Here is a 13,852-nt window from a genome sequence, read left to right as displayed (position 1 = left end):
TATCCGGGCAGAGGAACAGGGCTGGCTGACTGTACAGACAGTGCCTAACAGGGTGGCACCACCTTGGTGGATTCACTGCAAGCCAAGGTCTGAGCCTCGTCTTTTTTCTTCATACTAAAGCCAAAATGGAACTTATTACAACATGCATATAACAGGTGGCTCAGATTCACCAGGAGGTCTCGAGAATCAGCCTTAGAGATCACACAGCTCAGGATGTTACAGGCAAGAGTCAATTCTGACTCCATGCTGAATCTGTTTCTTTGACTTAAACCTTTGCTTTCTGTTGCTTTTATTATTATAAACAAACAAAATGGCCTGCCTCGGAGGCCATTATGTCAAATGCCCCCTCTGCCTAATGTCAAACCAAAATGCCTTTGTTCAGGACTTTGTCCACCTGTGGATGGCTCCAGGAGGGCAAAAATTAACATATCCTCTCCTGGAGGCTGGCCATTCCAGAAGATATATGTAAGATTAACAGCATTTTTAACCTTAATCCCTCACCTCTCCCCATCTTTGTTCTATAAAAGAAACTGGCATCCAGACGCCAATAAGATGGTTATTCTGAGACATTAGTCTGCCATCTTCTCCATCTGCCAGCTTTCCCAATAAAGTCATATTCCTTGCCTCAACACCTCATCTCTTGAATTTACTGGCCTGTTGTGTGGCAAGCAGAGACAGCTTGGACTCAGTAACAAGGACAACACAAAAGCATTCAAAATCACATGACACCCTTGGACCAAGCAAGACACCACTGCTTCCTCCACCACTAGGCACGACCCTGAAGCCTCTGTACCATCATCAAAGGCGCTAGACCACCCTGTAGCGCTGGTGTTCCAGAAACCCCACGCTGCTGCCACTGCCATCACCACAGCCCAGTCCTCGTCTTTGCAGGTTGTGAGGAACTCAGATCTCATCTTCACTCCTTAACTAAGCAGATCCAGAAAGACCAACTCCCCCTACCCCAGCTCACAGGAGACTAATGCAGAAGCCCGTCTATAGTGTGTGGATTGACAACGAGGGTGAAGGGAAGGTGTGAAGTGATCATATCTACTGTCCAGGGCATCCCTTTTCCTGGCGGTGAGGTACCTGTGAAACCTAAAGGAACAACAGAAGGTTGCTGGCAAGTACTGATTGAGAGCAGTGGAAGCAAGACTTCGCTAGGCCACAGTGAGACCTGTGGAATCATCTCTAGCTCATATCCAAGAACACTTCTCTAGGGAGTGACTTCTCTTCCCATGTCAACCAGATTCAGTCCTTTCTGCTCCAGGCAGCAATAGGTACTGCAGTCAGCTCTTGGCTCTTTGGGCTTTGTTCTCCTTTGCTCTAGACTAAGAACATCGACTCAAGTTCTGTCTTCAGATAGAGTACCTTACAATTAAGTTGCCGCTTACTCCAGGGATGGTAAGACTGTACATCTCAAATAAAAAAGAACAAGGACTCTGGAATCAGACAAAACAGCCAATTCTGCCACTTTACTCATGGTTAGTGACCTTGAACAAGTTATATTTAACCTCTTTAGGCCTCAGTTTTTTTCATCTGCAAAAAGGGACCAATAAAAATAACCACTTCAGAAAAGTCATGTTGAGCACAGAATCTAGCACATGCAATAGTTAATCTTTTTTCAGCCACATTTCAATCTTGTCTCTTTGAGATAACACTCAGTTACTCTGATAAGACTATTAAGTGATCCTCATACACTCAGTCCCATATCTATAAACAATCCCTTGACTTATTCCCACACAAGGTTCACTTATTAAAGCTTCTTACCAACTTTTAAAGAAAAGAAACAATGAGTATGGCATATTATACCCATGGAACTCTCAGAATCGAAAGTGTAATCAGTTTTGCTCTGTTCCACTCAACAAGAGAAAATGAGACACAGTCTCCTGTGGTGGACATCCCTAGCAGGGTTCCACAGGACCCACTGAGTGCCTGATAAGACAAATGCTTCCTAGGGTTCCTATAACCCCTGTGCATGTCTCCAACACAGAGCTTACCTCGTGATGTTGGATTTATCCTCTTACGGGTCTGTCTCTCCAACCTGACTATGGATTCCTGAGGGGCAGGGACCATGTCGATCTTTTTGTCTCTCAGCCCTAGCAGAGTGCCTGGAACACTGGGGACACTCTGTCAACTTCTGCTAAACTAAACTCTTAGAGTTAACCTTCCTCCAAAAGGTGATTAATTTACTTAATAATTATCAAGAGCATCAGTCTCAGCCAAGGAGAAAAATTCTTTCTGGACCAGTCAAATGTCACCTCTCCAAAAACACATTACATTTCTTACTTTTTCCTTAAGGGTTAAGAACACTGATAGGATTCTGCTTCTCTCCAATTAGAAAGAGAACATTTAAAAATGCTATCTTAATCAGATCAATGATACAAATCTGATACAAAGCCAGTCATCCAGCTAAGGGAACACAGTGGAGTCCTCTAGCCCTTCATCTCCAGAGGGAAGGCAGTTTCCCTAAGGACTGATCATTCCATCTCCAAGCACCTCTTGAACGCCTTCATTCTCTATACTGTCCACCCAGAAAGTTCAAAGTATCCTGAGCAATTCAGGTAAAGCCTGTGGTCAGATATTTCATATGATATGTTTATATATACAGTTTATACATATATGAAAAAAAAGACAAGATTTTCTCCTCCGCACTGTCCAACTTTCTACCTAACATAAGATTTTGATCTTGGTTCTTTCCTCATATTGTTTACAATTAATAGAGTCTATTAGCTGTTAGGCAAAATGTCTTAACATTATTTTTCAAAAGTTACCATAAAAAAGGCAAAAAAATATTTTTCATCAGACTCTTCAGTCATGTGCAACAACAGAAGGGCATCAATTACTTATTAATTTTTAAACCAGTCTAAAAACTGCTTCATTTCTCACCATTAGAACATCTTCAGGGGTAGTAGTAAGTAGATGAATAATTTGAAACATCTGGAGGCACCTGCAATATGAAAAGTTTTAACATACTTTAGTCATCAAAAACTTCACTAAATTAATTGATTTTAGGCTAGTAGTAATTATATATTTATAAGGAACAACAGAATAGGTTTCTCAAAAATTACACTGATCTGGACAGATCATCAAATGATGGAAAATTAAATGTTACTTTTAAGTGGAAAACAAGTTTCCCTTCTTCACCCCCACAACCCGTATCTCAAGTGGAAGCAGGAAACAGGGGGGAAAAAAATCAAGAAGTCTATATTTGCAAGTCTAAAGAATATTCCAATATAGTATAATTTCACAAACAATACAAATTCCTAAAATTTGTCAACAGTCTGACAGCTGGAAAAAATACTATTTGTCAAGTTATACTCTCCATACCAGATGGTCACCTTATTCCTTTAACTACAAAAAGCCGAATCCTTACATACTATTTACAATCGCAAAATAGAGAAAAAAAGAAGTGTGTGCACAAACTCCCCCAAACTCACTCTTCTAAAGTTCTTTTCTCTCCCTTGTCAATCATAGTCATCTGATCGTGGATTTTAAGATCTGGTTTCTTGGCTATTAATTTCCTTATGGTATGGGAACTAATGGATCCATTCAAGTGGGCATGAAGTTCCTAAAATAAGAGAATACAATCAGTAAAAATCTTCTCAAGTCCACTAGAGTCACAGCATTGTAGCAGGTGCTTGATGTTGGTAGACTGCACTAGGCAAATGGCCTACCAGATGTAGCTAAATAACTTTTAAAATGTACAAAGTTTACAAATTCTACCTATAAAATTTATTTCTCTTTTTGTGAAAAGAAACAACACAGAAGTCATGATACTTAGCAACACTCCAGAATTCTGTGGTTGAATTCTTACCACTTTAGGTAATTTTGAGTAAAAGGTTGTCTTCCATGGCTGTTCTTCTGCCTCCATCATGATTTAGCAGAATATCAAGGTCTTTCCCCAGCCACTTATTCTCAGCATGAATACTAAATATAGTTCAGTCAGTAAGTTTGGTGGCCTTGAACTTCCTTCAGACTGCTTTACTTCCACCCGTTTTGATTGGATAAACAGTATATGTAGTTCTGGGCTCAGTTTCACCTATTTAAACAAATGTGGACATTTTAGATGTTGACGCAAAAGCAAAGAAACAAGTTCTATTAATTTATTCCTCTAAAGACAAAAGCTCTCCAAAGCTATTAATAATTTAAGTGAGCCAACAACCTGAACTAGAAATAAGAAAAGTCCTCAAGCTGATAAGAGGGAGATTAAAATCTGAAATTTGGTAGGGTGTGTAGGATTAAGTATTACTCACTCAGTCGTGTCCAATTCTTTGTGACCCCATGGACTGTACCCGCCAGGTTCCTCTGTCCATGGGACTCTCCAGGCAAGAATACTGGAGTGGGTTGCCATTTCCTTCTCCAGGGGATCTTTCCGACCCAGGAAGATGTATACCTTTACGAGTAGGGTATATACTTTTACCTATTAGCACTTTCTACAAAACTATGTCTAAAACTAGAAATTTATAAGACCTACTTTGGGTTCAAAAGTTCACATTTTCGAACTGTTTAAAATATATAAAGTAAGAATAGAGGCAATGGAATCAGATGGACCCAGGTTAATCCTTGTACCAGTTCTGCCCTTTAGTAGGTGTGTGGCCCTGAGTCACTTTTAACTCCAGGCTTCAGTTTCCTTAACTGTAAAAACGGGATTAAAAAATGGAATAAAAATTCGATAAAAATGCAGAGTAGATGAATCTAGAGCCTGTTATACAGAGTGAAGTAAGTCAGAAAGAGAAGAACAAACATCATGTACTAATGCACATATACAGAATCCAGAAACACAGTACTGATGAGCCTATTTACATCGAAGCAATGGAGACACAGATGTAGAGAAAGAATTTGTGGACACAGCTGGGGAAAGGAGAGGCTAGGAGAAATTGAGAAAGTAGCACTGCCATATATACACTTCAGTTCAGTTGCTCTGTCGTGTCCGACTCTTGGAGACCCCATGGAGCACAGCACGCCAGGCCTCCCTGTCCATCACCAACTCCCAGAGTGTACTCAAATTCATCTCCATTGAGTCAGTGATGCCATCCAACCACCTCATCCTCTGTTGTCCCCTTCTCCTCCTGCCTTCAATCTTTCCCAGCATCAGGGTCTTTTCAAATGAGTCAGCTCTTCATATTAGGTGGCCAAAGATTTGGAGTTTCAGCTTCAACATCAGTCCTTCCAATGAACACTCAGGATATATACACTCTCATGTGTGAAATAGCCAGCAGGAAGCTGCTCCATAACACAGGGAGCCCAGCCTGGCGCTCTGACGACCTCAAGGGGTAGGATGGTGTGGGGGGAGGGAGGCTCAAGAGGAGAGCAGATATATATACAATTATGACAGATTCACAGTGATGTAAGTCTGAGACCGCCACAACACCGTAAAGCAATTATCCTTCAAAAAAAAAAAAAAAGCAGAGTAGCTGTGGGGATTAATAAAGTAACTTAAATTTACCTCCTCTATCCTTATACTACCTCCCCAGCACCTGATAGGGGATATGGTGAGTGCGTGCATGCTCAGTCATGTCTGACTCTTTACGACCCCATGTTGTGTAGCCCGCCAGGCTCCTCTGTCCATGGGATTTTTTAGGCAGGAACACTGAAGAAGGTTGTCATTTCCTCCTCGAGGGGATCTTCCCGATCCAGGGATCAAACCTGTGTCTCCTGCATCTCTGGCATTGGCAGGCGGATTATTTACCAGTACATCACCTGGGAAGTTTCAGGGATAGAGTAGGATCATTAAATAGTTTAAAAATCCCACTAGGGGATTATTAAAAACAGAAAGGGAATTTTAAGGGAGTTTGGGAGACTGTTGTAAGCTAAAGACCACTCAAGAAAAGAATCCAGTAACCTGGTAATTGTCTACTTTACCTTGAAGGAAGACTAGGGGCATCCAAGTGCCAGACACACTCAAGCCAGAGACCCTGATAGTTAAAAACACAAGACCATAGATATGGGGTCTGAATCTTGTTATACAAAGTCAGGGAATTAATAGGCCTTGAAGAGCAGCGTTTCTGCACATAGCCAAGACAGAAATACAGGTGAAAGGAGAAACAAACTAGGTGAGAGGAGCCATTACACCGAAACCTGGGATGCATTACCATGTTTTAGTATACGTTACCATCCTTTTGGTAAAACACATATGATTTAAATAGCACCATGGCAGGCCTGGTTAGACCACAGAGAACCAAAGGAGAAACAAACGATGTAAGTCTTGACATCTACCCATGAATGAGGAAGAAGGTGGTCCTGGGGCAGAGCCTCTTCATCCGCCCATTTGCATTTCTCACAAGTGTCCTCTGCTAATACACTCCTTCTTTGCCTGCCACTCTGCCTCTCACTGAAATCTTTCTGCAATGAGACAAAAGGACCTGAGCATCAGTAAATCCTAACACCAGGTAAGTGCAGTTTCAATTAAAAGATAGTGGGTTCGAGTCTTTCCTAAGTCAGGGGACCGTGGGTTTAAGTCCCAGCCCATGGGTTTGAATTCCAATTTGAGTTTTGGCTGGGTCCCACCCAAGAAGCAGTGCAGTTTCACACATAGCAGAGTGCCCAGCACATTGTAGATGATAAATAAATCCTAATTTCCCTTTACCTCTGAAGGTCGATTATAAATTAAGACAAAATTTTGTGATTTTTAAAAGTAGCCACCTTGACCCTTTGGATTCTGATATTAATGATGATGTTGATAAGAACAGTAGTTTCCATTCAGAGCTTACCATTTAGGTAGCAAGTGCTTTTAATGATATTATTTTTAATTCTTGCAGGAACTTGGCAAAATACATATTTTTACCACATTAAAAATCAATCAGTTAACACTGAGAAGGGTTAAATAAGCTACCAAGGTATTAAAATGGGCAATTAAGAAAATGGTTTATACAGGACTTGATGATTCCCTGGTGGCTCAGACAATAAAGAATCTGTCTGAAACCTAGGAGACCCATGTTTGATCCCTGAGTCAGGAAGATCCCCTGGAGGAAGAAATGACTACCCACTCAAAGATTCTTGCCTTGAAATTCCATGGACAGAGGAGCCTGGTGGGCTACAGTCCATGGCTCCTCCAGAGTTGGACACGACTGAGTGACTCACATACACACACACAGGACTTGACAGCCATAGAAATCCACAGTCATTAAGCGTTTACGCTTCTACAGACATAAAAATATACTCAACACCACGAATTATTAGAGAAATGCAAATCAAAACTACAATGACATATCACCTCGCACCAGTCAGAATGGCCATAATCTAAAAAACCTACAAACAACAAATAGGGAGAGGGTGTGAAGAAAAGAGAACCCTTTTGCACTGCTGATCAGAATGTAAATTGATACAGCCCCTGTGGAAAACAGTATGTTCCTTGAAAAATCAAAAACAGAACTACCATATGATCCAGCAACTCCACTACTGGGCATATACCCTGAGAAAATGACATAGTAGACTTTCCTGGTGGCCCAGTGGTTCAGAATCCATTTGTACTAATATTTTATCAAATTAGAGCAGAGCCAGAATCAGATCTTCTGTTTTCCCAGAGAATATTTTTCCTCCCCACCCTCTGTCCCTGCCCCACAAAGGGAACTCAGAATAATAAAAACACTTGCTACTATTTACTAAGCACTCAGTATGAGCCAGGTGTTCTGCTAACTGTCCTAGTTGGCAGCTGTACTTAATTCTCATAAAATCTATGAGATATTACTGTCCCATTTTACAGAAAAATATACAGATTTTTAAAAAATAACCTGAGGGGGAAAAAATAACCAGAGGGAATTCTCTGGTGGTTCAGTAGCTAGGACTCTGTGCTTTAACTGCGAGTGGATGGGTTCAATCCCTGGTCAGGGAACTAAGATTCCAGGAGATACCTGCGGTGCAGCTGAAACACACACACACACACACACACACACACACACACCAGAAAACAACTGGACCAGGAGACACCTGCGGTGCAGTTGAAACACACACACACACACACACACACACACCAGAAAACAACTGTAAGGTACCCAATTCACAAATTTTGCTCCATTCTCTTTCTTCTTGAATCACTTTTCTTGATATGTTCTTTACCAAAAATATAATATTTCTAATATATCATGTACATTTGATTAACTTGTCAAAAATTTATTTCTACAGTGCTATACATTTTGTCCAAAGTCCAACATTCCTCTTTTTTTCTCTCTCAATCAACCCTGAGATACTTCACTTAATCCACTCATTTTAGAAATGAACATCTCAAAGCCCAGCAAACTCAGGGGAGTCCTTCTCCCATTTTCTTCAGGGGCAATTTTAAACTCCTCAAGAGCTCCGCTAGACCCAGCTGCCTCACACTCAACTTTACAACTCAGTCACTAGCTTTACAGAGACAACAAAAGCCTTTAGGCATGAATTTCCTGTATTTCTCTCTGCCCTCCCTCACACTTAATCTTATCTGTATCTGTACCCCTCTTCCTTCATGAGTCAGAGAGAGAGGATTCAGTCTCCTGTTCCCAAGACTAATCTATGTAATATTCCATTCCTTCTTATCTATTCCAAGTCATTACTCCACTAGTTAATCTTCTCACTTTTCTGCAAGTCACCCTCTCTCTACTTGCTAATTTCTCCTATCCCCCATTCTTCTTTACTGACCTGTCTCTTCTTTCCTTCTGAGCTACACTCCTTGAACTGCCTCCATTTACTTATCTCCCATTCACCAAAACATGGATTCTGCCCTTACTGTTTCACAGAAATTGCTCTCCCAAAAGTCATTAAGTCTCACACACTAGTAAAGCAATGCTCAAAATTCTCCAAGCCAGACTTCAACAATACGTGAACCGTGAACTTCCAGATGTTCAAGCTGGATTTAGAAAAGGCACAGGAACCAGAGATCAAATTGCCAACATCTACTGGATCACTGAAAAAGTAAGAGAGTTCCAAAAAAACATCTATTTCTGCTTTATTGACTATGCCAAAGCCTTTGACTGTGTGGATCACAATAAACTGTGGAAAATTCTGAAAGAGATGGGAATACCAGACCACCTGACCTGCCTCTTGAGAAACCTATAGGCAGGTCAGGAAGCAACAGTTAGAACTGGACATGGAACAACAGACTGGTTCCAAATAGGAAAAGGAGTATGTCAAGTATGTATATGGTCACCATGCTTATTTAACTTATATGCACAGTACATCATGAGAAACGCTGGGCTGGATGAAGCCAAGCTGGAATCAAGATTGCTGGGAGAAATATCAATAACCTCAAATATGCAGATGACACCACCCTTATGGCAGAAAGTGAAGAAGAACTAAAGAGTCTCTTGATGGAAAGAGGAGAGCGAAAAAGTTGGCTTAAAGCTCAACATTCAGAAAACTAAGATCATGGAATCTGGTCCCATCACTTCATGGCAAATAGATGGGGAAACAGTGACAGACTTTTTCTGGGGGGCTCCAAAACCACTGCAGATGGTGACTGCAGCCATGAAGTTAAAAGACACTTGCTCCTTGGGAGAAAAGTTATGACCAATCTAGACATCATATTAAAAAGCAGAGACATTACTCTGCCAACAAAGTTCTGTCTAGTCAAGGCTATGGTTTTTCCAGTAGTCATGTATGGATGTGAGAGTTGGACTATAAAGAAAGCTGAGCACTAAAGAATTGATGTTTTTGAACTATGGTGTTAGAAAAGACTCTTGAGAGTCCCTTGGACTGCAAGGAGAGCCAACCAGTCCATCCTAAAGGAAATCCGTCCTGAATATTCATTGGAAGGACTGATGTTGAAGCTGAAACTCCAATACTTTGGCCACTTGATGCGAAGGGCTGACTCATTTGAAAAGACCCTGATGCTGGGAAAGATTGAAAGTGCAAGAAGGGGAGGAGAAGGGGACAGAGGATGAGATGGTTGGATGCCATCACTGACTCAAAGGACATGAGTCTGAGTAAACTCTGGGAGTTGGTGATTGACAGGGAGGCCTGGCATGCTGCAGTCCACGGGTCGCAGAGTCGGACACTGAGCGACTGAACTGAACTGAAAGTCACTAAGAGCTTTTAAACACCAAATCTAAACACCAGTTCCAGTATCCGAATCAGCTGGACTCCAAAACTCATGTCTTTCACCATTATGCTATACTGCTTCAAGGTAACCATACTTAAGAGTCATCCTGATTTCCTTCTCCATCTAGGCTCCCACAGTCACCAAATACCAATTAATAAGTTACAAATCCCCCAAGTATCTTTGCAAGTGATTACCTACTGGTGATGACTCTGAAACACTTAAAGTAGAAACTTGATGATTATTTTAAACTGCCAAGACTCAGAAAGAATAATCACCTCTCTTTTGTGATTCCCTCTTCCGCAGACATATTCAATTCTATCCAAGAAGACAGAACTTTGAACGCGGAGGGGAGTATCACTTTACAGCTGAGAAACAGAGGCTGAGTGGTTTACTTACTGTAAGCTCAGCACAGAGCCTGGGATACAAGGGAATCAACAGTATACATTTGTGGGGAAACACTGAGTGAATCACAACTTCTGTAAAGGTTTCTTTATTTTGTACCTGGCCTCACTGACTTGTTTTCAGACTTAAATGGGATCTCTTCGTAACTATTCGTAGTTAGCATCCAAGGAAAGATCGTTCCTTCTCCTTGCCCCCTAAAATTAGTGGTCCTAACTCTGCTTTGTCCCTACCAGACACTCAATGCAGGCGCTGCGGTCCAAGGAGTTCTGGGTTGTCAGTCCCCACAGACTCACCTCTGAAAGATTTTTGTCAACAGCTGAGTCAGCTTATGAAAACTTAAGATAAATTTTCGTTTCAGCCAGGAAGGCTTGTAGAAAAGTGACAATCCGCGCTTCCCCGACACAGTCCACGTGTCCACAAAAACCCGCAGCCGTCAGTCTTCCCGCGAAACCTCGATCATAGAAAATCAAAGAAATGTCAATCACAGCCGACTGTCAGCGCCAGCTGCAGCCTACTCAATCCTGATTGGCGAGGCGCGCCGTTTCCGGAAGTGACGCCCGCCTATCCGAGGAAGAGATGTAACGGAGCGTTGTTTCCCCACCCCCCTCGCCCCGCCCAGTACCGAGTCCGCGAGCTGTACTCGCGGCTACTGGATACTACGGGACCAAAGAGCAGCTCACCACCCCGACGGACCGCCGCTCCTGATTCCCCTGACCATGGGCTCGCGCAACCGCGAGCGTCGGGCTGAGGCAGTGCAGAGCACCAACGACAGTAGCGCGCTCAGCAAGAGCTCCCTGGCCGCGCGCGGGTATGTGCACGACGCCTTCGCTGCCTTGCTGATTCCGGGGACGGCCCGCCGCGCGCCGCTTATCCACCGCGGCTACTACGTCCGCGCACGCGCCGTGCGGCACTGCGTGCGCGCCTTCATAGAGCAGACGTGCGCGGCCCCCGGCACTCCTCGCGCGCAGATTCTGTCGCTGGGCGCCGGCTCAGACTCACTGTATTTTCGTCTCAAAACTGCGGGCCACCTGGCCGGGGCTGCTGTCTGGGAGGTGGATTTTCCGGACGTGGCCGAGCGTAAAGCTCAGAGAATTCGAGATACGCCGGATCTGTGCGCGTTAACCGGGCCTTTCCAGAGTGGAGACCACGGGTCCACGCTGTGCTTTGAGAGCTCGGACTACCGCATCCTGGGCCTGGACCTGCGGCAGCTGCAGCGGCTGGACCAGGCCCTTGCCGCCGCGGGTCTTGACGCTGCCTTCCCGACTCTGCTCCTGGCTGAGGCCGTGCTCACCTACCTCGAGCCGGATGATGCCGCGGCCCTCATCGCCTGGGCCGCCCAGCGGTTTTCTAATGCCATTTTCGTCGTCTACGAGCAGATGAGGCCGCAGGACGCCTTTGGCGAGTTTATGCAGCAACATTTTCGGCACCTGAATTCTCCCCTTCATGGCCTGGACCGCTTTCCCGACGCGGAGGCCCAGCAGCAGCGCTTCCTTCAGGCCGGCTGGACTGCCTGTCGCGCCATGGACCTGAATGAATTCTATCGCTGCTTTCTCCCCGCAGAAGAACGCCGACGCATGGAAAATCTTGAACCTTTTGACGAGTTTGAAGAGTGGCATCTGAAGTGTGCCCACTATTTCATTCTAGCCGCTTCTCGGGGAGACAGCCTCTCCCAGGCTCTGGTGTTTCCACCCTCAGAGACGTTTCCTCGGATAGATCCTGCTTCCCCTTCAGGAGTCTTCCCTGCCAGTGTAGTCACTGGGGACACCCAGGGCTTGGGCCTTAAGAGATACGGCCACGCCTCTGTCCTTTTGAGCCCAGGCGTTATTCTCAGTGCAGGAGGATTTGGAGAGCAGGAGGGGCGACATTGCCGAGTGAGCAAGTTTCACATGCTCTTAAGATACAGTGACTTTGAATGGAAAGGCAACCAGATAGGCAGTTGGGGAACTGGAGCTCAGTGGGATGGACGCCTTTATCACACCATGACAAGACTTTCAGATACTCAGGTTCTGGTTCTAGGAGGGAGACTGTCCCCAGTAACTCCAGCCTTGGGGATACTCCAACTTTGTTGTGAGAATGAGGATAATAGCACTGAGGACCCAATTGTAACAGTCACGAAGTTCGGTCCAGAAGAAGATTCCACCTTGTCACGTTGGCGCCATTCAACAACAGAAGTGTCCTGTGAGAATCAGAAATATTTGTTTGTGTATGGGGGCCGAAGTGTGGCAGAACCTGTACTAAGTGACTGGCATTTCCTCCATGTGGGGACAATGACTTGGGTTAGGATCCCAGTGGAGGGAGAAGGACCTGAAGGTCGCCATTCCCACAGTGCCTGCAGCTGGCAAGGGGGAGCCCTCATTGCTGGAGGTCTGGGTGTTTCTGAGGAGCCACTGAGCTCTGTATTCTTTCTGAAACCAATCACTAGTGGATTTCTCTGGGAATCTATAGCCATCCAGCCTCCCATTACCCCAAGGTACTCCCACACAGCTCATGTAATCAATGGGAAGCTTTTGTTGGTTGGAGGCGTCTGGATTCATTCCTCTGCAGTTCCTGGAGTGACTGTTATTGATGTGTCTACAGGATTGAGCTTTGAGTATCAGATTGACACAACATGTGTGCCATGGCCATTAATGTTACACAATCATACCAGCATCCTCTTTCCTGAAGAGCAACAGCTCCTGCTCCTTGGAGGTGGTGGGAACTGCTTTTCTTTTGGCACCTACTTCAACCCCCATACAGTGACATTAGACCTTTCTCCTTTAAGTGCTAGACAGTGAAGACTGGACTTGCTATATATTCAGGACCCACTAGAGTGGACAATAAAGCTTTCCAGAATAGGATTTGACTCTGGCTTTGGACAGTACCACTCCCCTTCTCACTCCTTTTTTTGTTTCTGGTTCTTTCTTAGCACTGCTATTCAGTGCAGAAAGTGGAAAAAACAATTTTTTTTAAACACACCAAAATTCCAAGAGATGGTACAAAAATAGAGTGGTCATATAGTCCTAGAGTAGGATTTGGGGGCCTTTGGGTCCCCGTATCTAATTTCCTGGTGTTCTGCCCACTTTCTAATCTGAGTTTACCCATTTATTGAGTTACAATGACCTTTCACCTAAGTAAAGTGAAAAATTTCCCACTCCCAGGCTTTGTGATTTTAGATGGGACCTTGGAAAAAGTTTCACACAGATCCTTGCTAAGAACACAAGGTTGAATATAGGTGAAGGGACATGGTTTTGACCTCATTCTTCATGTACAAAACCTGAAATGAACCCAGTTGCAGTTTCATTAAAGCACTGTACCACTTATCTCAGCAGACAGCTCAGATAGCTTTAATAAAACATTTATACGACTTTATTGACACACATGCTTTTGTTCAATTTTTTTTGCCACTAGTTCCATACTTATTTACATTTATAAATGCTAATAAAACGGTTTGATTTCTCA

General features: G+C 43.8%; 2 protein-coding genes across 4 annotated transcripts in view; one reads left to right on the top strand and one right to left on the bottom strand.

Moving 5' to 3' along the window:
* ADAL (adenosine deaminase like) overlaps positions 1-10,796 on the bottom strand; it is a 33,864-nt gene extending 23,068 nt beyond the window's left edge. For 2 of the 3 annotated variants that reach the window (XM_061395064.1, XM_061395063.1), the window contains exons 1-4: positions 10,708-10,794; positions 3,815-4,039; positions 3,438-3,568; positions 2,887-2,947 (exon numbers count right to left, since the gene is read on the bottom strand). In XM_061395064.1, coding sequence (XP_061251048.1) covers positions 2,887-2,947; positions 3,438-3,568; positions 3,815-3,874 — 252 coding nt within the window. In that variant the 5' untranslated portion in view covers positions 3,875-4,039; positions 10,708-10,794. Of the gene's footprint in view, positions 1-2,886; positions 2,948-3,437; positions 3,569-3,814; positions 4,040-10,707 lie in introns of all 3 variants that reach the window. The other variant, XM_061395065.1, reaches the window with a different exon arrangement.
* A 334-nt stretch (positions 10,797-11,130) lies between these two features.
* LCMT2 (leucine carboxyl methyltransferase 2) lies at positions 11,131-13,852 on the top strand. Its single transcript, XM_061395061.1, has one exon. The coding sequence runs from the start codon at positions 11,131-11,133 to the stop codon at positions 13,186-13,188; it is 2,058 nt and encodes a 685-aa protein (XP_061251045.1). The 3' UTR covers positions 13,189-13,852.

The sequence above is a fragment of the Bos javanicus genome, chromosome 21 (genome assembly GCF_032452875.1).
Source record: "Bos javanicus breed banteng chromosome 21, ARS-OSU_banteng_1.0, whole genome shotgun sequence".
In the NCBI taxonomy this organism is placed as follows: Eukaryota; Metazoa; Chordata; class Mammalia; order Artiodactyla; family Bovidae; genus Bos; species Bos javanicus.
The sequence above is the reverse complement of the archived record's forward strand: the minus strand, read 5'-3'. Positions and strand labels throughout refer to the sequence as shown.

Bases quoted from the DNA above. Each gene is read 5' to 3' on its own strand.
- LCMT2 (XM_061395061.1), top strand. From the start codon at position 11,131: ATGGGCTCGCGCAACCGCGAGCGTCGGGCTGAGGCAGTGCAGAGCACC.